The following is a 24,950-nucleotide window of genomic DNA, read 5'->3' on the forward strand; positions in this document are numbered from 1 at the left end:
TCCCTGAGTCCACATATGGTATTCAGCTGGTTCATTTCCAGGACCCAGTATTTGATCGGCTATAGGACTTCCTTTTTCACAGTGTTCCTAGAAACCGCAGTGTAATACAAACTCTCAGTGAATTGATGTTTGGCCAGCGTAGCAGCATTCATGCTTCAATGGGAGGAGCCCCTCCCTCACATGTGAGCCCCGGAACCCCACGTGGGATCACACTCTTCAAAATTTCCCTCAGGATGAGTTTTGGGGGCACAGGAGATTTCCAAATGAGTTCATGGGTTACCTCGCCCCCTCTCCTTTAATCTGGCTGCCTCTATGCCACACTATTTCCCTCCTCGCAACCATCGCTGGTGCATCCTCCTCAGTCTTTTTGCACCGCACCCACCCTGTGCGTCCACTTGTCTGTTCCACCTCCAACCCACCCCTGAAACACCCAACCTCAGAAATGAAAAACTGCTTGGGAATCCTTACACTCAAGACGAGGCTCAAACTACATCTCCGCTCCGTAGTCGGGGTCCCTTCGTTATTCCAACACATTCTCCTATCTCCATGAACCCTCACCACCACCATTCACGAAGTGGGTATATATTGACTGCCCTCTTTTACATGCCCCCCGGCATATATATTGAGTACCAGCTTTATCTACTCCTCTTGGTCCCCTGTACTTCTGTATCCTTCCCATTGCCTGTTCTACCTTACCCTCATCCTCTGCCGGTACATTCTCTGTATCCAACTACTTGCTGTACAATACCTACCCACTGGGCTGCTCACATCTCAGGAAAGTTTCCTTTTATAAGTGTTTCTGCTCGAAACACCATGTCATTGGAATAAAATAGAATAAGGAAAGAGTAAAAAAGAAAATGAGGAAACAAAAGTTTCAAAAGACCTAATGACTGAACCAAGGGTTTTTATTATACACGTTTGTTGGTATATTATGGTATGTTATTGTGACTTATACCGTGCACCAATGCCACATTTTGTGGTCTCCTGGTGGATTTGAAAAGGATGGAGGTTGGGAGGGCTTAGTTAGTGGGATTGAGAGGGAAAAACACAAGCGGTCACTGTGTGCTGGTTTATATTTAGCCGGTTATCATTTTGTAGTGTTTGGTGTCTGAATGTGTGGAGATTTGTGTGTGGCTGGCTTCGTTTCACGTTTGGTGTTGCAAGGTGTGTGCAATTTGTGGTGGTTTATGCTCTGCTCTGGTAGAGGTATGGTGTGTTTAGTTCTGTGTTTTAGGGCGAGTATCAGGATATCGGGGCATTGTTGGAGGGTCAGTGGACATTTGCATCATGTTCTGCTAAGTTCAATGAATTGGCTATCCTCAACATTCTTCTATGTGCAACACATTGGTTACCTTCACAATTCTTCTAAGTGCAGCAATACATTGGCTAACCTTCACAATTCTTCAAAGTGCAATGCATTGGCTAACCTTCACAATTCTTCAAAGTGCAATGCATTGGCTAACCTTCACAATTCTTAAAAGTGCAATGCATTGGCTAACTTTCACAATTCATTAAAGTGCAATACATTGGCTAACCTTCACAATTCTTCCAAGTGCAATACATCAGAGTTGCTACCCTCATAAATCGACTGTGTGTGGTGCATTGGCTAGCTTTAAAATTTGTCTGAGAGCAACACATTGGCTAGCCTCAAAATCTTCTAACTGCAAATGCATTGGGGGTCCTCATGGGTCTACTAAATGCGTTAAGATGCTCTAAATGTGCACTGATGTCAGTCAGTGGTTAAAGGCTACTTGTGTGCTTAAGTTCACAACATTTCTATCCTCTAGGTACATTACCTCTAGGTTTTATAGACAACACCAGTCACAACGTGTGAGCTTATACAGGACATTAAAAGTGAAAGTACACTAAATTAAAAGGGGGTAGGATGAGGAAACAGCATAGTTACAGCTCTTTTAAACTAGGCATTGAGGAAACATACCCAGAGTAAACCCATGAGCGCACCACTATCCCAGGTAGCACTGTCTTCCAATACTATTAAAAATAGACTTCCCCTTCTACTGCGCACTATTCCAGATAGCGGCTATTACAGACAGTGACTATTACAGACAGTGACTATTCCAGACAGCGGCTATTCCAGACAGCGGCTATTCCAGACAGCGACTATTCCAGACAGCGGCTTTTGCAGACAGTGGTTATTCCACAGAGCGAATATTTCAGACAGCGGCTATTCCAGGCAGTGTCTATTCCAGACAGCGGCTATTACAGACAGCGGCTATTCCACAGAGCGACTATTCCAAACAGTGGCTATTCCAGACAGCGTCTATTCCAGACAGTGTCTATTTCAGACAGCAGCTATTGCAGACAGCGGCTATTCCACAGAGCGACTATTCCAGACAGCGGCTATTCCAGACAGTGGTTATAGCAGACAGCGGCTATTCCACACAGCGACTATTCCAGACAATGGGCCTCATTACAAGTCCGGCGACAACCCGCTGGTGCTATCGGCGGATTGCTGCCGGACTCGTAACACCGTTTCCACCGCCTGAGATCCCGGTGCCACTGGGACATTCAAATCCACCCGGGATATCAGGCGGCGGAAACTGTAAGTCCCCATTCGCATACAGTCCCATAGACCTCTATGGGTATGTGGACACAAAAGCACCAGCACCATTGCTAATGATGTTGGTGTTTTTGTGAAAACTCTGCATGCGGGTGCCGTTACGCCCAGCAGGTAAGACCTGTTGGGCACTCCGGCCCCCACCCGCAGAGTTGTAGTGTGGCAGACCAGCACCCTTATTTCCGGACCGGCACACTTGTAATGAGGCCCATTGTCTGGCAGAACCTCTGAACATAGAGAAACCTTCTCCCACATCTCCAGCGCCTTTGAGAAATTGACGCTGAATAATTAGATATACAGTGTTTGGTGGATTGCTTCAAGTAAAGAGTCAAGCAATTAAAGTCTGCCATCGCCCTGGCGACTACTTCCAAGACAGTGGCAAAATAAAAGTAAAAACCGGGCATTGCTACCGCAGTCTCACCTTCAACATTATAAAAAGAACATTTATAATATTGGAAGGCAGAAGAACTAGGTACTACTGAGGAAACTTTATCTTTTCAAGGAGGTACCGCCTGAGTCTTCAATTACTGCAAGCCAGGCAAAGGCAACAGCAGGGATGCAGGATTTCCAAAAATGTACCGTGTCACCTGTCTGTACAACACCTGAGCAGAAACAGCGGAAACAGTTGCAAGTAAATGGAGGTCCCAGTCTGTACTGACTTCTCATGGCAGCCAAGGTTGCAGTAAATTGATGAACAAGCATTTTACATAAATTCCTAAGCGCTTTAGATGTTTCACCAGCTATGAAAGCCTTTGGGGTCTGCAGATAACAACACTGTGACGTTGTCCTGAATAGGAGGTGGGATCAGCCTTAGGGGGCAGAGCCCTCTCATTCGCCGATCACAATGTCTGACAGAAACCCGCTCGTCACCAAAACGCACCCACTTGGAGAAGGGTCTCGCACACCACAGTTCTACTCTGAAACTTGCCAGCTGGTCACTAAACATTAATAGAAACATTTGCTTGTGAAAATCAGAGTTTTTGACTTCTCCAAAGACCTTGACATAAGCTAAGTAACAGCCTTTATTGGAAAACAGCAGAACGCAGATTTCTGGAGGCAACACAAACTGTGGTTGACCAAAAACAGACTTATCTGAGATCTTTATAGATTACAAAGTACTCGGCTCCTAGGGTAATAGCGGCACAGTTATATTTCCAGACCTTATGTGAACAAAAACATCTTGCCACACTGAGCCGGACCGACATTACTGCATATTCAATGCTTGCAGGATATTTCTTGCCCCCCCCAAGCCCAAACAAAGAGAACCACATGTTACAACAGATGGGAAGAATTTGTCCATCTAAGACTCCGGTCCAGCAAACCTATGGACCTATTCCAAGCTTCAATGCGGATGGAGCAGTGCGGCACCTACCTAGGTAGGGGATGGTGGGCGCCATCTTCAAGCTTCTGATGTATTCACGGGTCCGTTTATAATTGTCTTCCTTGGACATCAAATAGTCCAGCTTCTCAAAGGTGGTCTTGTCTTTACGGTTCAAAAGCTAAAAGGCAAAACATTTGAAGAAATGTTATAACAATCACTCCTATTTTGAAGCACTTGATACTTTTCCAGTGCGTATTCTGTCATTGCTCTCGACTGTAAAGCAATACATGTATTTGAACTTTTTATCTTTACCTAATTGATTTGACATATGTGCGTATTACAAGAACATTGATTGCCGAGTCACTCAGAGTGGGGAGCTTGGAAATGGGGCACAACCCCCTTAAACTGAAAGCAGTCATATAATGTATCCAGAACATGAACAGAAGTGTTATTTATCTGCAATGTGCTGGGGGGCCCTCCCCACCCACCTGAATGCTACAGTGTGAGGCTCGCAGCTATTGAACTCCTAACAAAAAACAAGGGCTCCTGTGTTAAGCGACACACACGAACATCTCCTTCGGGTTGCTGTTCTCCTGACAATACATTCCAAAACTCACAGCAAATTCTTGGTGCAGCTTACAAATGGCTGGTGTTCCTCAATCAACTATACCGAGGTTCTCCAGCTTGAGTCTAATGAAGTTCTGTGCCTCGTGGAAGAGGATGGAGTGTTTGTGGAACTGAACTTGTGAAAGAGAGATGTATGTGCTGTGTTACAGATATTCTGGACGCCCTCGAGGACACACCTGATGGACAGGGATCCCGCAATGCAACTGTGACATCTTGTTATCAAGAATGTACTGGCAAAGTTGAATCACAGCCGATAACATTGTACGATGCAAGCATGCTCCATCGTTCAGTACAAAGCTACCCTACTACACGATATGAAATTGTAAGATACAAGCATGCTCCATCGTTCGGTACAAGGCTGCCCTACTACACGATATAACATTGTACGATACAAGCAAGATCCATTGTTCGGTACAAAGTTACCCTACTACACGATATAACATTGTACGATACATACATGCTCCATCGTTCAGTGCCAAGCTACCCTACTACACGATATAACATTGTACGATGCAAGCATGCTCCATCGTTTGGTACAAAGCTACCCTACTATACGATATGATATTGTACGATACAAGCATGCTCCATCGTTCGGTACAAAGCTACTCTACTACACGATATGATATTGTACGATACAAGCATGCTCCATCGTTCGGTACAAAGCTACCCTACTACACGATATGATAAAATATGGTATGGCATTTATAACGCATTTATAACACGACAGAATTCATCTCCTACAAGGGCCCAAACCTCCAAAAGCCAAAGAGGATAGTTTTGATGCAATGTAATCTTAACAGAAGAGCTAAGGATTTAAAATCCTTATGCAAAGTAGACTTGGCAAAGTTTCTATGCAAAATTCAGAATTCAGAGTGAAGGTGATTTCAGTAAAGATACTATTGATCGCGATCGGGGAACTACTAAAGGACACTGTATAATTATGCTAACGCAAGGTTAGTCATTTCAACAGTTCAGTCCTAGTATATAATCATATTCCATAAGTTAAAATAAAGTATCAATTGCGCAACTTGCACACTGATATGTTTTGTTTTCTGTGATATGATATGATAGGTTATTTATAACACGCTTAATACCCAGAGGTTTCTAAGCGCAGACCCAGGGATCGAACCTGTGGTGCTCCGTGTCGTCTTGTTTCCAATGCGAGCAAATTGCCCCTGAGCTATTTTCCCAGGACATGAATATGAAAAGGTTTGACACAACATTGTCTTAAGAGTAAATGTTGTTAAGAGCACGTGGCAAGGCCTGAAATATCGTCCAAATTAAGTCCCATTCATAAGTAACTATGATACTGCAGATTTTATTAACTTCTTTGGTGGCCATCTAGATGTCCTCATCCGCTCTACACGCCGTGCACAATAGAGTTACAATGGTTCGCCTACTTAATATCTTCTGATGGCACAAGTCCAGTCCTGCCCTTTTGTCACTGATAATGCCACAAACTTACAAATGCTCCCATGCTACTACCTATAGCTTCATGGCTTTGTTTAAATAAGACATCTTATATTTCTTCCCTAACAAAAGAATGTGAGTCCTAAGTTCAAAGTGAGTCAAAGTCTTCTTGAAAGTAACTGGTTCGCCATTATGCTAGCAGATGTTGTAAAGTGCAGATTGCATATGAAATAAAAGAAACATTCCTGGTCTGTTTGCAGACCTGTATTCCTTTCTCCATGGTTGAACTGCTTAGGGCATCAGTGTGGGCCGGCAGGGGCTACATCACGCATGCATAATGAAGCGAGGCATTGAATACGCCATCGCCTAAAATCATTGCACATGGGTTCGTTGTGCATGCAGCATGGCTAAGAATTCACCAGATTAGGGTGATCCTGAGGCCACTAGGAATAGGGCACATGGTCAAATATGCACACACTTCTGTGATCCAGATGAGTCATGCGTTATGCTGTGGTATGCAGTATTTGGCTCTCCATATGTTTTGGACTATGACTCCCATGATCCCTCACCATTGACAATGCTCACTGGAGCTGATGGAGATTGTAGTCCAAAACATCCGGAGATCCAAAGGTTACAGGTTATAGCTCTGACTGGTCCCAAACCTGACTACATCAGAACGAGAGGTTCTGCCCGAATTAGAAACTAGAAGAAGCAGCTGTGCAACGCTAGGAAGGAACCAGCATGGGTATATGTAGTAGTCATATTTTGGACTGTCAGTCAGAGGACATCAATCCTTGAATTAAGGGTTTCATATCTATCGTGGAATGAAGGCTGGTGTCAGGGGTTGGCCTGATTTGGCTAAGGTCACCCAATGTGAGGGTGACTTTCCTCCTGAGATAATTGTCTCATGCTATGCTTGTACACACAGGGGCAAGAAACACAGACGGAAAGGCGAGGGGTCACCACATGGCATGTCCAGACTGTAAAGAAAACAAAACAGACAATGATTAGAACCACATACCTGTGTCACCACCTCTCACTCTTGAGATCCTACCTGAGAGGACATGAGCTTGAGCGAAGGATCTACAGGGTGTTTCCTACCGCCAATGTTACAGTCCAGAGGTCAGAACCCCAACCGACGTTGGTTGCCACGATGCAAAGTCCAAAGAACAAAGTTCACAAGGGAACTGACCCGGGTGGCACAAGGAGGTAAAACTGAGGGAGGAGTTCCTGAAGAATAATCCAGGAAGGAAGAAAAACAACAATCCTGGGTCCAAGTATCATCACCAGTATCCAAGGAGTAAAGAAAGGAGAGTCCAAAATCCAATTCCAGAGAGGACACAAAGAAGCATGGGGTTCAGAGTTCTTCTAGAGGGCACCAAGGTCAAGGAAACTACAAGCACATCAAATCCAGAAAAACAGGAGCAAAAAGAAAGCAAAGAATTACGAGCCAAAACCAGGCCCGAAAGGATAGGCCAAGAAGAGTCCAGGAGGAAAAAGCCAATCAAATGCAAGAATAGAGGACTAGAATCCGCTCACCAGAGGGGAAAACCAGATAGTCTGCGGTGATTTCCGGGTGGCGTGAGCATGCATGCTGAAGTCATCACGTGCTACGCAATGATCTCATTCCGAACCATTGCCGGGCCTGACATCGTGGCAATGCCACAACAGCCAAGGGAGACACCAGCCTACACACCGTAGCTGTTTTATAGCAGCATGAGCGCGGACCCTGATGGTTGGAGGGATCTGTAGAGAGAGACAGGGAAGGGAGAACCTTTGCATTTTGTGTTCAGGTTTCCAGTTCTAAATGTTATAGAATTATGTTGAGCTGAAGTTTGCAATGAAAAGGCATGTTAAACATATCAATAGGTCAAGCTCTGGGAACAGGGGTCTCAGCTCAGGCACAGGATCTTGGGAATGTCAGTCAGTAGCAGTGCAAGCCTGGACACTGAGTGCTGTCTGAGAGAGTGAGATCTGTGCAGTTACCTGAAGTCCGAGTAGGAGACACACAAGGCAGATGCTAGGCGTTATAGCTAAACAAGAGCTTGATATGATACGATATGATATGGCATTTACAACGCGCCTATACACAAGTGTTTCAAGGTGCGACGAGGCAAGGGAGGGGGAACAGAGGGAAGACAGAGACAATGATCTTACTAGGCCAGGTGACATTGAGATCACACAAGTGCAGGGGAGGGGGGAAGCGGAAAAGTGTGGGGGTATAGGGGGAGGGGCAGTGCAGTACATAGGATAAACAGTAAAATAAATAAAGACAATAAATTAAAAGTGTGGCCAGCTGGTGGCAAGTTCACGGGTAAGTGCGGACATCAGGTAACAAGTGCTGGTAGGGGGCTGTAGGGATACAGAAACAGTCCCCAAATGCAATGGTTGCCAGGGGGCAGTGCACGTGTGCAACTGGCGGGGAGGGGTCCTGGGCCCGAGATCAGAGGGTAGCTAGGTAACCAGTGCAGTTTCAGTTTCAGCCAGGAGATCAGCAGGGGAGAGGAGGAGAGAAAGCAGAAGCAAAGAGGAAGGTCTTGAGGTAGTTCCAGAACCGGAGATGGTTCTCCTCAAGTTTCAGAGAGGCGGGGAGGCTGTTCCAGAGGGAGGCCCCAGCAGAAGAAAGAGGTCTACCACCAACTTGTTGCTTGGATAAGCGACCGATTTATTTCTTGTAACCTGGAGACCTCCTAAAGTTGCATGACATTTAGCTAAGGTTCAATTTAAAGTAATGGGATTCAAGGGGGAATACCCATCCTTGGCACTGGGTGGTTTCAAATATGTAAATGCAACAGATATCCACAAACTTGTGGATCTCTCCTGTCTCTCGCACACCCTGGTTGTGTAAAAATAACTACAAAACACTTGTAATTACAAAAAAGTCATAGAACAGAGAAAGGTGAGGAAATTTAGAAGGGATACGCTTGACTACTCCCAAGACATTGTCTACTCCTGGCAGGAGTTTTACAACCGCTAGACCTCAACAACAGAGGAAACCACCCCAAAATCTGAGGGCTCCACCTCAAGAAACCAGTGAGCAGAGCAATGAGTTAGCAAGCAGTGGTGAAGAAAACCCAGTCCAGACAACTGAAGTGCAAAGAACTTATATCCTACATACTTCACAAGAGCCCACCACCTCGAACTTCCAGCTAAATCAACCACTTTTTTAGAAACAAAATGGCAAGAAGAAGCCAGAAGAAATCTACAGTCCAAAAACAAACCGCTAGTAGTTAATATATCATCCAAGAATCTGACACAGAATCAGTTGGACATACTCAATTTGGGATTATCATTTATACCTACCCAGAATTCTAATTTACTGGAAGAAAAGATAAATCTACATAGACATAAAAGAAAGATGAGACTGAAAGTATTTTTTAGCACTCAGGTATCGGGGGAATCCCAAATCTTGGAACATAAATACTTGGAGATAAAACCGAAGAGTAGTTTCGACCCACGAGTTAACAACATAGCCATTAAGATTTTTGAAAAACAGATGCTAAAAGTCCTCAAAGCCATACATTTTAATAGAAATAAAGGCTACAACATCAGACGTCACCAGAGTGAACTTATAGGAGAATTATCGGAAGATGACACTCTAACACTTAAACCGGCGGACAAAGGCGGCGCCATAATTATAATGGACACCACGTTTTATGAAGACCAAATAAATGAACTATTACAAGATGAGGACACTTATGTGAAGATCAATGAGGACCCCATACAAGAGGTGATAAGAATCATAAAGGAAACCTTGGCAAAAGCAGTCGGTCAAGACTGGATTTCTGAGAAAACTGAGAAATATTTACTAAACAATTATCCAATCACACCCATCTTCTATGGATTACCCAAAATCTATAAGGACGTTAGAAAACCACCTCTCCGCCCGATTGTGGCTGTTATATCCGCTTGCAATATATGTATAGCGCTCTGCAGCCCACAGTGCTGAGGGACACATACATATCTGAGGGACACAACAGACTTTTTAAACTGTGTAAGAGAATTGACTGGAACCCAAGAAACTGACTTGTTAGTTTCATTTGATGTCCAGTCTCTTTATACATCGATCCCCCACCAAGATGGACTTGAAGCCGTGGAATGGGTGTTATTGGGAAGTAGGGAGTGTCCAGCCAACAAACAGTTTATCCTGGAACTCAGTAAAACAATACTGATCAATAATTACTTCAGGTACAAGACACAATTTTACTTACAAGCCTCAGGAACCTCCATGGGTTCTTCAATGGCCCCCAACCTACGCACATTTATTTATCTTTCTTTTGGAAAGTACATTCATATTGAATAATGCAAAATGGAAGAAAAACCTAATCTCTTGGAAGAGATATATAGACGACTTTTTCGTACTATGGAGAGGGAACAGAAATGAATTGGAGGAATTTCTGACTTACATCAATTCATGAAAGAATAGTTTTCACCATGGAAGTGGGTACTCCAAAATTGCACTTTTTGGACGTGAAACTGGAAATAAGAGGCGCAGATATAATTACTACCATCGACCACAAAAAGACAGACGTGAATAATTCACTATACTACCTGAGTCATCATCCTGAACACCTTAAGAACAATTTGCCTTACAGCTAATTAATTCGGCTCAAGAGAGTAATATCATCAGAAGACAAATGAATTGAGGAAAATCAAACGTTAACTGAGAAATACTTGGAAAGAGGATACCCAAAAGAAGTAATAGACAGATCTAAAATGAAAACCATCAACATGGAAAGGACAGACTTGTTAACACCAAAAAAACATACTAAAGAAACCCCATTCCTGTATTCCCTAAGATACTCGGGTCAGAGTCATCAGGTGACCAGACTCATCAAGAAGAATTGGCGTCTGATCCAACTAGATCCACAACTGCAACAACTTTTTCCCAGACCACCAATCATCGCTTATAAAAGGGGATGGAACCATAAAGATCAGTTGGTTAATGCAGAAAGACATTTGAATGATAAGCAGACATATCTGAGTACAAAAAAACAGGCACATACCCCTGCCCGAACTGTTGCAATTGCAACAATATAATGAAAGGGGGATATGTACATCACCCTATGAAAGGGAATAAAATCAAACTAAGGGACTATGCAACTTGTGACTCCAAATCGGTGATCTATGGACTTAGCTGCCCATGCGGCATTTATTACGTGGGCCAGACACAGAGAAATGCCAAAGAGTGTTGGAATGAACATAAGAGTGGGATAAGAACACACAACAAAAAATCAACAGTTGCCCGGCATTTCAATGAAAAGAAGCACACATTATCCCAGTTGAAAGTTATAATCTTGGAAGTGGTCAAAAAGGCACCTCAAGGGGGCAATCATGTGAAACGTATGGACCAAAGAGAATGTTACTGGATAGAAACACTTAACAGTATGACGCCAGAGGGCATGAATGAAGACTTTAGTTTAAAATGTTTTTTGTAGTTGAGAACATACTATCCATCCGGACCTTTTAACAGTGCATCTAAGTTCGGATTAGGCGACAGTTGTTTGAAATCATATATATTATTGCCCTAATTCAACACATGCTGCGTTAAGATGAAACTTATGTGAAATCACACATGGTTAAACAGTAGTTTTGTTTCAATAGACATGATCTATGTTCACAATTTAAAATGTGCAAGTTGGCTTCACCATCTAGTTGAACAAAAGCACTGTTTTAACTGACATGACTTACATTTAAAACGTGTAATGTATATGTTGAAATAACCGGAGTCCGTCTGCACAAGGAGCTCTTATAATAGATCTATGAAAAAGTGAGGAATCTGTTTGAGGTACTTATGGAATAGAACTCTGCGCCCTCTGTGGGATTACCCCATGACTGCATGAACAGACTGAGAAGGACATTCTATGCAACATTAACCATTGGCCCTGATTTGAAAAAGACGTTTATACGTCGAAACACGTGTCATCACTGAAAAGGGCATTACATTTCTTCAAAAACCAATATTGTGTAAAGTAAATATATACTGCGTGCAATCCTTACATTTCTGCCAACAGGCATAAGACTAATGGGCGCATGACTATACCCCAAGGGTAACTTCTTCTTGAATTGCCTCTTATAATAGATATCGTGAATAACAACCACATTATATGGGGTCAATAGAAAATGACTGTGCAAAGATCTCAATGTCGAAGTATATAAGTTGAAATATATATACATTTCAGCATACGGGTCAATAAGCGATAGACTGTGAGCATACAAGTAATTAATCACTCGGATGATTTGATTAACTTTTGGCAAACAAAGACATCATTGATAATTGATAATTTCTTTTCCCCCTTGTAGCCATTGCTTATAATTATTTACCATCAGTATCTGTGAGTACAAACATCTGGGGTTGGGACAGTGTCCTGAACATAAACAAAATTTAGGAGAATTGGATTAGAGTTGGTTGAAAATACACCTACTAGAGATTGATTAAATGACTTTTATGTAGCATGCATAATACCATTTATGGGTGCCCATTATAGATGACCCATACCGAAGCACGAATGACATCAATTATAGGCTATCAATGTTGAAGACCGATATTAAAGACCTGGATTGCACTATTTTAGTGTTTATTAGATTCACTAAGGAACCCATATCACCGGCGGCATTATTGTCATGAACTAACGAGTTGCGCGTCATCGGGATGACGCGCGGGTAAACAAATGACGTCATGATGTTTTTACGTGATGACGTGTATATACTAAATGTGGCCATATTTGAACTCTCTTTTCGCCCGAGATCGTTCGGAACGGTCGGAGAAAGAGGTCCTACCTCTTCTTGTAAATAGGAACTTAAGATATTGTACTTTCACATATCTAATACGCTACATTAGGATGCTTTGCCTTTCAACCAAGTAATACTTACTAAAATCTAGGAACACTCTGTTTCCACCTTTATAGACCGGGAGGAGCATAGGAAAACCCTCCGAACTGACAAAGTCTTGTGGACTGTGAGATGGGATGTCACCCACAGAAAAGCATGCTACAGAAACTGTCCTGAATGATTAAATCAAGGAAAGCCTTTATGGTCGTCTATGTGCAATTGGCATCTACCTACAGGTAGACATTTTTGTTAACTTGAATGCTGTGTAGATTTTATTAAGTTTTTTTTAAATTAGCATACTCCCTTTTTTATCATTGTGGATACATACCATTTCCTTGCTTTTACAGGGGACATATCCCTCCTTATAAGTGGCACCAGTGAATTTCCAACAGACCCAAGAGTAGAATATTAACAGAGTATACTGTCCCATTCTACAGACAAGAACAGAGACACAATTATCATACAGGTGATTATTTATTGATCATGACAGGATAGATTTCCATTGAAATATCATGGTTAAGACCAGGAAATGAATAAGTATGTTTTGAACTAATTCTTTATAGATATACTAGTATGAAGATTAATACTGAATAATTGGAACATAAAGCTCCTGACAAAGGGAATAAAGTCCCGAAACGTGTAAACAATCATAGCATATATATATATCAAAAAAACATTACTTTTTTACAAGTGTTTTGTAGTTATTTTTACACAACCAGGTTGTGCGAGGGACAGGTAAGATCCACAAGTTGGTGGACATCTGTTGCATTTACATGGCGAAGCGACTGACCCTGAGGGAGTTGGAGGTGGATGAGCGAAGAGCTCGAGACGGAAGATATTTAGGAAGAGAGAGTTGGAGGTGTAGAGGTTACAGGCCCCAGAAGGCCTTGTGGACAATGCAGAGGGTTTTGAACTTAATCCTCGCTGCCACTGGGAGCCAGTGGAGAGATTTCTGTCCTTGAGAGATATGATCCCTCGGCTTGAGGCCAAGGACAAGTCTCTCAGTCCTGTTTTGGATGAGTTGCAGAGCGCTGAGAGTAGAGGCAGGCAGATTTAGAAAGAGGCTGTTGCAGTAGTCCAGCCTAGAGAGAACCAGAGCTCTGGAGACAGTGAGCTTCTGCGGAAGAAGAGGAAAGGACTTGTGGCTTCCTAGAGATGTCAGAGATGTGAGGAGAGAAGGAGAGTGTGAAGTCGAAGATGACCCCTAGGTTTTTAGCCTCACAGGCTGGAGCAGGAAGAGGGTGTAGAAAGGCCGGCCAGAGAGTGACCGACCGGTGGCTTTATTAAGGATATTTACAAGGTTTGGCCAAATCAACGAAAATATGATACAAAACTACAGCAGAAACAGCAAGCTGGCTTCACAGTACTTGTAATAGTTCAGGCCTTTTTGATTGCCATTCTTAGTCTGGGTTCCCTCCCGGTGTGGACAATGAGTTCCCAGTCACTGTCAGTGCTGAGCGGTTTAGGTGATCCTTGCACTTCTTTCTCGGGTAATTGTTTCACCATCTCTGGTGCTACACTTCTTGTCCACATTCCAAGGTGGCCCCTCTTCTTGCATTCTCCAGATCCAAGGTGTGCCCACACGTTAAGCTTGAGCAGGGGTGTGATAGTAGTAAACAAAAGATCAAAACCTCCATCAAGAGGATGGAAGCCAGAGGGGACCTCGATATGCTATTCCCATTTCTTGCCACCATCGAGTTTCAGGATCCTGGCACTGCCTCCCAAGGTGCCTTCATCACTTTCCTCCTTGATGGGCAGCCAGGTTCCCGTGACTAGGGGAATATCTCTTGCCACTCCTTTCCTCTTCTCTTCACCCTGTCTATACTCATGCACCTCTGTGATGCTCGAGCGCATGCTTGTTTTCCCCGCCCTTCTCTGGCTCAACACTGGTAGGATTGGTTGGGCCAGCCCCTGCTCTTCCACCAGTTCTCCTTCAGTGGTTCTCTAGACCTCCTTGTGACACCTTGGTTCACTCTCCTTCCTCTCCCAATGCCTCCTGGATTTTCCTGCGTCTCGTTCCACTTAACCTCCCCTCTCCAATGCCTTCTTTACTCTTCTTCCGGCGTCACCTGTTAGCCTCCTCCCTCCTCCTCCAGTCTTCTCCTGGTATTTCTTGGTAAGGCCAGCCTGATGTCCTCCAACCTACTTCTGTTTCCTTCTTCCACCCCTCCATCTTGCCCCTATGTTTCCTCCACCCGCCATCATCCCATCTCCTCCTTTACCTGTTATCCTCCCTCCAGCCTCCTTCCTGCAGCTCCTCCTACTGGCCTTCTGTCACTTTTCACCTACCTTTTCTGGAATGATCTTTCTCCTCCTTCGACCCCTTTGACCTTCTCACATCTCTTGCATCATGACCTAATTCCGCCATTCAATCGTCCTCTCTTTCACCTTTCTGACCTCCTTTGGTCCTCGCCACCTACTTCTTTGTGCCCCCACCTCTTCCTTTTCTTGCCTCCCTCACTGAGCTGCCACCACAGTCTATTCCTTCTTTCTCCTCTCTTCCTCTGCTTCACTTTGCTACCAGTCACCACTGCTTCTCAATCATTGTCATCGTTCATCCACACCCAGCTCCAAATGCTGGAGGCCTATACTGGCCCTGAACCTCTGGTGAGGCTATCCCCTGCATAACTGTGTTGAGCTGTGAAGCCTCATCAGAGATGCTTAGGGATAAGTTCAGTGTTCATTGTTTATGTAAGTCTTCGCTACTGCAGAGTGCAGTAATGTGGACTGAGCCGATCTGAGGGCTGTCCACCATCTTGGAGACACAATCAGGCATGTTCATGGGATGCAGTGCTGCATCAGAACTGGGTGGCACTCCCAGGGGTAAGTGTGATGCCTGCAACCACACTGTTATTTCTACCTGCTCTGTGCACAAAGGATTGGGCCATGCGTGTGTTATTTTAGTGTGATACTTCCCTAACACCAGCACTCTCTTAAAGCATTCCATTCCCTCCGATGCCAAGTGTGTGGAATTACTATAGCCCTGACTGCAAACATCTGTTAGACTTATTGATATCTCCTGGTCAAGGCGCCTGTAACACTCCCTTGCCACCACCCTGCATATCTCTCCTTTGTGGTCCAGTACACGGCGTGGGTGACCCCAGTGACCACCCCATCCACGGCCCCAAATTACGAGCAGGAGGCTTTGCCACAGAATTCTAAGTCTTACAATAAGCATTTAATGTGTTGGGAAAGCAGTGCAGTGAGAGAACTCCAATCTGGGGCCAGATTACAGAAACTTTGCACCGGTGCAAGTGCAACATTGCACTGTATTAGCACTAGGGCAAAGTTTGCCCTATCTTTTAAAAGACTGGGACACATTGGAAAACCAATGCACTGCAGTTTGGGATATTCAAAGCACTAGGGCAAAAATTACTCTAGTGCAAAAAAAATGCATTTTCACTGCATTTTTGCACCAGGGCAAAGTTTTCCCAAGTGCTAATAAGGAATAGTATTAGCACTAGGGCAAACTTTGCTTTGGTGCAGAAATGCATCAAAAATGTATTTTTTTTGCATTTGGGCAATTGTTGCCCTGTTGCTTTTCATATGTCAAACTGCACTTGTTGCAGTGCAATGCTTTTCTAATGTGCTCCAATGTTTTAAAAAAACAGGGCTATATTTGCCCTGGTGCTAATACTGTGCAACGTTGCACTTTCACTGGTGCAAAGTTTCTGTAATCTGGCCCCAGATGTCAATATGAATGTTTGATCTGTAGATATGCATTGTGGGTACAAGGATAGGCAATGAGTGCGGCGATCTGTCAAAATATGCATGGATATTCACTGCTTATGAATGGATCTTCAATTATTCCCTTAAATACTATGCTAAATTACTATTAACAAACTAGACAACAGTAGAGTGCCTGGATGCTTTAATCTGACTACTATTAATCAGAAGGCATTCCCATCACCTCCAAAAGCCATTGGAGGGACCATTGGAGGGACCTGAAGAAAAGGAAGTTGAGTCCTGTGAATCTTGACCTCCCGAGACTTGCAAAATTAAAGGTTTCAACAGTCAATTGTTACTGTAGCACTACCGCGCTGTCAGTCAACAATTATTCTTGGAATGGATAACCTTTGATTAATTTCTGATTGGAAAAACAATGGTTTCAATTGTCCAATTCAATTTTCACATATTCATATTCTGGGATCAAATATTATGTCCACACTGTTACGGCCAACACGTGTTTCAACCCATAGGGTCTTCCTCAAGGACAAATACTGAGTTCTTCTTCTTCTGATTCAGGGTAGATGAGCCACATTTTTGGAGCCTTGCCCAATGGCTTCTTGCATATGAGATTCTTTCAGGATGTAAGATTCCCTTCTTGGTGGTGATGTGAGTAAGGCTCAAACTATTTCAGGGTGGTGCACACACTGCTTACTCAGCCCCCAAATAACTGTGGCGCAGAACAAAAGAATTGTTATGGTGCCCCTTTATGGATGTAGAAGCTAACGGTACTGATCAATGAGGGGGCTCGGTGAGGCAGAAATCAACTGGGATTGCTTGCTTTCTCAATCAAAGGAACATAGCACAGCAGTCCAAGCCCGGTTCTTAATGTTGGGATGGGGACAGAATGCTCCTACTGGGGCTGAGATGGACTCATTAATATTTGGACGGCCCAGTTCTGTAATGGCACAGACAAGCTTCCAATTGACAGAAAGCTATCTGAGCTCAAAAACCTAATATGAAAGCAGTTGGCTCAAGCATTTCCATGGTATTGCTTGTTCTCATGTAGTTAGGCCTCACAGTTCTCTGTGACACTTTGATGGGGTGTATGGGTGGAGGCAGGTTTTTAATTGTCACTAAAGTTCTTCACTGCCTTTTGAAAGCATAGATGACTTTGCACTAATTGGCAGAATTGTGTTCACTGTGTCCAGCGTTAACTGCTTCTATCTATCCTACATATCTAAATTGGTGCCTAAAAATGAACACATTGTACAGAAGGCATTTAACAGGCACAAGAAACCAATTCAAACCATAAGACTGGTGCAAGGCGATTGACATGATGGGAAAATATATGGCATCTGGGCAAATATAACCATTCAATGAATTCAAATATCAAATGTAAGGAAGGCATGATATCAAACACTGAAGACAGGCGCAAGTGATCATAGTTCAAGGGTGTTTATTGAACTTCATTGGGTTGGTTGAACGCCTATCTAAGCCTAAATCTAAGGATAGGAGCAAGCTTCGACCTTCAAATAATAATAACACTGTCCTAGTGGAGTCTCTCAAAATAAAAAGGCCTATACTAATAGACCTATTGCCAAGCCTTGTGTGGGAAGACAATGTATGCAAAAAGAAAAGTGTACAAGAAATGAAATGTCAGGATAGATGAGCAGTTGGCTTCCCTTCCCCACGTTTTCAGCACGGGACAAGGCGGAACGGCCAAGCTTCGCACATACTCTGTTCTCTCTGCCACAATGTTATAGTTCAAAGCAAAGATATCTGGGCCTTCTGCCAAAGTCTCTTTCCCAATAACAGTCTGTTATTGCAGAGGGCCTGATGTAACAAACAAGCATTTAAGTTCATTTCTTCTTAGGATTTTCACATTCACAAGTTCTCGAGTCCACTGTTCACCATGGGTCGCCCTCCTTCAGACTCGGACCCCCTTTAAACACAATATTCACAATTGGTCTCCCTCAATTGGACCCAGAGCACAGATCTCCCTCATTCGGGCTCTGACCCCTTTAGCACAATATTCACAATTGGTCTCCCTCGTTCTGCTCGGACCCCTTAATCTCACATTCCAAGCTTTCTTCTTTGTATCAAAAATCGAAGATTTTCGATTGTGCAATGGATTTTGCTTAGACCGTCGCAGGACCATTTCGATACACTTCATTTCTCATTCTCATCTTTTACTTTCGCTTCTGCTACTTCTTGGCAGGATATCTCACAGAGACCTTCGATAGAGCACACTTGCAGTGCTGGATCACTCTGTCACTGGTATTGTATCTTTCGCTGTTAGAGTTGAAACATCCATCAGCAATTAAGCTTTCCTCGCGTCTTTCATCACATGCATTACCAATCTTCATTCTTGAACTCTTTATACAATGTTGCCGCTTGCAACCTTGACTTCAACACAGACCGGTCTTGCAACGGTCTCCCCAACTCATTGGCTGTGTTGAGCTCTCTGTTGCTGCTTTGATTCTGGAGCCAAGGATGGTACCATGGTGGCTGCTGCTCCTCCCCGACTCGGTCAGCCATGCAAGAGGGCCTCTGACACACAATGCAGGATTCTTCAGTATGATTTCCTTGCCTTACACTTTAACACTTAATAATCTGAAGGATTCTGGAAAGTAACGGTTTGTCACTGGAAAGGTCAAGGTGCACCCTTCTTGGTTTGCTGTCTTTTTTCCCTCGTTCAGCTGCTGCCTGAAAAAAGTTATTCCTTCATGTGCTTTGCCTCGCTAAGAGTGTGCTCTCGTGTTCCGCCTTTTATCCGTGTGCAGAAGCTTAATGGAAGTCATGTGTGAGTGGTTACCAGTAATTGCCTGACCATAGTAGTGGGACAGGTCAGGTACAATGTTCGGGTGTGAGTCTGTTTTCTCCCACATCAGGGAGAATTGTGAAGGGAAAGGGTGGTAAAGTTCCCAAATATCCTACGGGTAGGATGGCGTAAAGGTGTTACAGGAAGGGGGATACCACGTCTCGCCATCAGGTGTCCCACTCCCAATCCCTGAAGACCCCTCACCCTGGTGACCCTTCCGCACTGGTCCACCCCCAGGATCTGGATCCAAAGGCAATGGCCGTGCCCTGGCCATCTGAGAAAGAGACTCCCGGAGATTAGCAGGTGAGACACCTTCTGGTTTCTCACACAACATACATTCCTTCCATAAATGCCGGCCACTGCCAGGTGAAATTATAGGAATGATTTTAACAACAGTTATCGCCCAGGTCCATCTATGGAATTTGGAAATGCTAACGCATTTTTTTCTAATGATCTCTGAAAATTGCCTAAAAGCAAACAATTTAAAATAAATCAATGTCTGTGCAAAGTCAAGACATTTGTGTATTGGTACAAGGCATTTACTACACAGCATTCTTAGACATAATACGCCCTCCAACAGTTCTCAGTCTGGCAATCAGAATGGACGAAGCTGCACATTCGGCTTTGAAGTGGGAGAATGGAAGAACAGGCTCCCGTCCTTCACCTCTCGCGCTTGGCCTAGAGGGTCACGGCCCAGACACCCGCCGCGAGAAGAGTTTGTCCATTTACCAGACGACCAGGTACCCTGGTACAGGAACATACGGATGTGTCCACCTGCCTGCCCAACAGCCCGCACTGGCCATGCCGACCCCTGCGGCTCGGATCAGCTAGACTAAAAACCACACGTCGTTAGAGATGCCATGACGACCTAGACAACGGGAAGCACATCTGTACAAGTATACACACTTAACATTTCCACACCAATCTACACGAAGAACATACTCAGTGCTCTGACGTAGGCGACAGGCATATTCACGGACGTGCATCTTTATTATTTTTACATAGGCTTTCAGAATGCAGAAACGCAAGATGCATCATGAACTCATCTATAACGCTTGCTCACGCTTCCCTTGAAACCCGTTACCACCATGAGAGGTATAATGGAAACACGATACTGGTCATGGAAATGTATGCTACTATAATCTAAAGCACCTATGAACCAAACAGACTACTTAAGCACCAGGCCCGAGTAGGCCGCAAACAAGAGCTCCCGTGGACGTTAACAAAGCAAGAGTCAGGTTGCTGATCCTGCAGAAAGAACCCGATGGAGCAACCAGCCAAGGTCGCAATGTTGCAAGCCCACATCCAAGAACAAATCATCAAAGGCACGATGTTGCAACCTCGCACTCCGCGTACCAACGTTAAAGTCATATCTACAAATTAAACCAGACACACAGTGGAAAAGCAATATTAATTGTGCAGAATTCTGCCTCAAACACGGTCCCGCCTCACGTGACCAAGCCGAATCTGACGAGATGCCAAAACCCAGGAGAGAAAAGGCGTCTGGGTCCCTCACTACGAGACACAGGCCGAGACACTTGAAAGGCTCAATGGACACCTGCTACAGTGGGAGCGGTCAGCCTTCCACCTATGAATAAATCCTCACATTGTCTGCACGTACCCATATTGAAACATTGTTGCAAACACAGGTACACCGAGAGCTGGGAACAACGGTGGTCCCAGGCTGGGGAGCTCACGGATGCACCAATCAGAACATGGGGCTCTTATCTCAGACGTCAGTAACATTAGCCAATCCTCAGGAGCCTTCATGTAACAATTCTTATGTATCCAATTATAGGGACAACCCAGATATACCACCTGACTACACCTTGTCCACTAATATCATTCTCTATATGTGTACTATACTAACCCTACCACTCGAGCAACCAATTAAGAGTGGCGATAGGTTTTTTGTTAACTTTCTGAAGTGACGCAAGTAGCGCGTCATAATGCAGTAAAAAGGGCCTGCGAGCCCCACGATTATGTGTGTGTCAGGACGGACGCGTACGCTCCTTGACCCATCCCTGCCGTTTTGTGTAAATAAACAGCAGAGTCGCCTTGCTCCTTGTGTGTGTCTCATACTCTATCTCATCTGGGATATACGGGAGGAGTTGGGGCCTCCCTGCCCGGAGGTCTGCGGACGGCCCGGCCGACCCCGGCAGAATTTCCCCCCGACAAGTTGGAGGCACTGCTGAGATCTGTTTAAGATCAACTTTTATTTTTAGTTTTTCCAGGCACTCCCGTTGCGAGGAGGCCCGGCGGCGCGGCCCCCTCTGCCGTTGCCCCCTTCTGAGGACTACAGGACCATCGCGGAGCCGCGAGAAGACCGGACAGCGCAATCCGGATATTGGCCCTCGGGAGCCGGTTGAGAAGTATCCCGCCCGCGGTCGGCGAGTGTCCAGACGTGGTCCAGACGAGGGGAGGTGGCGAGCCGCTTGGAGGGTGCACGCAGTCGAGTGGCCCTGCATCGAGAGAACTTGGTGAGCATGACACGCACAACAAGCAATGCGAAATTGTGAGGGAGGGGGAGGAAGTAAATAAGGGAGGTATTGTAGAGATGTGCGGCGAAGGTTTAACTGAGTGTTGCTAATGGAATGAATGGTAGGAAAACGAGTGCGAGAACAGTCGGCTAACGTTACGCGAAAGAGGGGGGCGGGGCACGAAAACATCACGTGCAGCCGCTCGTAACAAGTGAGCTAACGTTACGCGAAAGAGGGGGGCGGGGCACGAAAACATCACGTGCAGCCGCTCGTAAGACACTGATGGTCTAAATTGCGATTAAGTGTGAGGATGGGTGTGTGTGGTTTCCTACGACTTGACATTTATTGATCAATGAGTAGATGAGGTTCCCTATTGTTCGAGCAAGAAACTCGATAGGTAGATGACGTTTCCCTGTGGCCGGTAGCTAGTCACATAGTTGCCCAAAACGGAAGATAATTGGCTGGTTAAGCCCTCCTGTTGAGGGGCGTATCACACGCGAGGCGACGCAGCGTGCGCAGTCCGGTTATAATATTGATGAGATTACCTTGTTCCAGGAGAGACAGGAAGACAGCTGTAGGGTTAGCGGGGTAGATTGTAAGTGTATTTTGAACTTAAAAAACCATAACAAGAATATACCAGTAGCTCGAAGAAATCGGTGACGTCACCAGTAGGGATTTAATAGGATATCGCTAGCACAAGGAATTTTGGGTTTGAGAGTGGTGGGGAAGAGAAGCACGATAAAGGAGCTGGTACGGAGATAAACTATAAACCAGTGGATCGAAAAAAAAAAAAAAAAAAAAAAAAAAAAAGGGGAAAGGGGCGTGGCTGCGCACGGAGAACGCCGGCCACGGCAAGTGTAAACGGGGGAGGAGAACGGAGAAACAGGACGACTGTATAAGATCATCGTAAGGGGTACGCAGCCGCAGGGGGCTGCGTGCGCTTCGGCCGCAGGGGGCCGTAGGGGAAGGAATATAATATAACATCATATTTATTATTATTGCATAATTTGTCAAAAGGAGTGTCGAAAGTCCCCACACTTGCGGGGCGAGGTAAGCAATACAAGGTTGTATATCGTAAACTGCTAGTAAGGGGAAGGGTAACAAGGGGAGTGAATTTATGTCATACGGGAGAGGGTCGGGAGGGTGGGGGAACACCCTCACTACCCCACTACAGCACATATGCACCACACTGCCACCACATAGGGAGAAGTTAATTAAGTACAGCATAGAGTGGACCCAGGGGACAGATAACAAAATGTTAACACCATGGCCGCCTAATGGTAGTTTCGATTCATATGCCCAACATTCACTACTGAACCATCTGCACAATACATACAAGGGGAAGAAGTTGGCAAACCATGTGGAGGTGTTTAACTTATGGAGGATGTTCCAGGGGTCTCGACCAGGACCAAATGGAATGTTCACTATGGGGGAAACACGGGAAGAAAAGGAGATTAAGAAAGAAGGAACGGGTGGGGAAAAGGAGTGCGAAAGCACAAAGAATACGGGGAACGAAAGACAGGGAGGAGAAATGATTGATAAATCAGACGACATAAAAAAGGAACCGAGCAATGGGATACCCATAACACCGGGAGTGAAAACAGAGGGAGGAGGGTTGTACCCTTTAAGAGAATTAGGAGAAATAGCAGGACAGTTAAGGGCGGCTGAAGGATACTCAAACCCGGCATACAGCCCTCCACCATATGTGGCTCATGGGAAGGTACCAATGGGGGACAGGAGGATTAGAGAAGAGCAGACTGTAGAGATAGGAAACGATGAGTGGATAGCTGCACAGATATTGTTGAAATTACGAGGCTCACTAACTGGAGAAGAAAGGGAGGCGGTAAGGAGAACAAACGAGGATAGTGCCAGAGAGAGTGAAATGAGGGGAGAGGAGCTACTACGGCAGAAGGAAGAGATTTTGGAGGAAAGATTAGCAGAACTAAGGGATGAGCAGAATGAACTGATCAAACAACTTGAGCGGGAGGAAAGAGAGAGAGTGAGGAAAAGGAAAGAAGGTAAGGACGAATTGGAAAAATTAAGGGAACGAAGTGAGGAACAAAAGAGAGAAGCTGAAAGGGTAAAAGGAGCAGCAGATAGGGTATCAAGAGTAGTGCTGAGAGAGAAGAAGAAGGAAGAAGAAGAAAAGGAAAAAGAAATGGAAATATGGAGGAGGAGGATAATATCAGAGGCAACTAAGAAATATGAAGAGGGGAAGGTAATAGAGAGTATAGTAGAAAGAGAAAGGGTGAAATGGGAAAGGAAGAAAGAGGATGAAAGGATATTGGAACAGATGAGCAACGAAGTAATGGAGGAGTTGAAAAGGAAAAGGGAGGAAAATAGTAGGGAAATGGAGGAGAGGAGTGAAGGAGGAAGAGAAGAGAGGGGTTGGGAGAGTGAAAGATGGGGAGATGTATATAAAAGTAGAGAGGTAGCAACAACATCAGCACAAAGGGGAACAGTTGGTAACAACGGAAAGGGAGAAAGAGACCTAATAGACTTAAAAACAGTAACAATAAAAGGAAAAAAGGCAGAGTGGGGGGTGCCATTTATGAATGATTTTTGCAGTGAGGAGGAAGGAGGAGTGGAGAAGGATGGAAGGAAGAGTGAAAGGGAAAGCTTAGATAAACTATACCTTACTAGAACAAACATAGATTCGCCCTGGATGAGTAGAAGATGGGAGGAGCTGGAGAGAAGTAAGGAGGAAGTGAAAAGAATAGGGGAAACACAAACCAATGAAACCACGCCACCCACATCACCATCGCACCCTCCCACGTCACGCCCTACATGTTCAACTACCGCGCGCTCTCTGCACAGAATAAAGCTCGCGCCCTTCATGAATGAATTTACACCTTATGCATGTCGGCTTAGGGACCTCCCTAGTCGCAGGCAAGACAGACAAATAAACATACCCATATTGAACACAGGAAATGATGAAAAAAGGGGAAAGGAAGAAGAGGGAGGTAGGAGCAGAGGTAGTAAGGAAGAATTTGAAGTAGTAAAAGAAATGGGGGAAGAGGAGGGGTGTGAAGACTCAACATTATGGAGCGTAAAGGGTGACACAAGACAGAATTTAATGCCACTGCTGGAGAGAGGAGGGGTTAGACCACAGTATGTACCTTGGAAACATACGGATAAGGAAAATATAAAATGTAGGCTCCCATCACTAAGTGGAGGTGCGGGTAAGTGGATATATGAAATGGAAAAACACAC

At 44.6% G+C, this 24,950-nt stretch overlaps 1 protein-coding gene across 8 annotated transcripts in view; it reads right to left on the reverse strand.

Moving 5' to 3' along the window:
- RALGPS1 (Ral GEF with PH domain and SH3 binding motif 1) overlaps window positions 1-24,950 on the reverse strand; it is a 2,625,553-nt gene that overhangs the window by 1,204,489 nt on the left and 1,396,114 nt on the right. For all 8 annotated transcript variants that reach the window (XM_069609374.1, XM_069609372.1, XM_069609376.1 and 5 more), the window contains one exon: window positions 3,951-4,077. In XM_069609374.1, coding sequence (XP_069465475.1) covers window positions 3,951-4,077 — 127 coding nt within the window. The remainder of the gene's footprint in view (window positions 1-3,950; window positions 4,078-24,950) is intronic.

Source organism: Ambystoma mexicanum, chromosome 8, assembly GCF_040938575.1.
Source record: "Ambystoma mexicanum isolate Mex_15411 chromosome 8, UKY_AmexF1_1, whole genome shotgun sequence".
NCBI lineage: Eukaryota > Metazoa > Chordata > Amphibia > Caudata > Ambystomatidae > Ambystoma > Ambystoma mexicanum.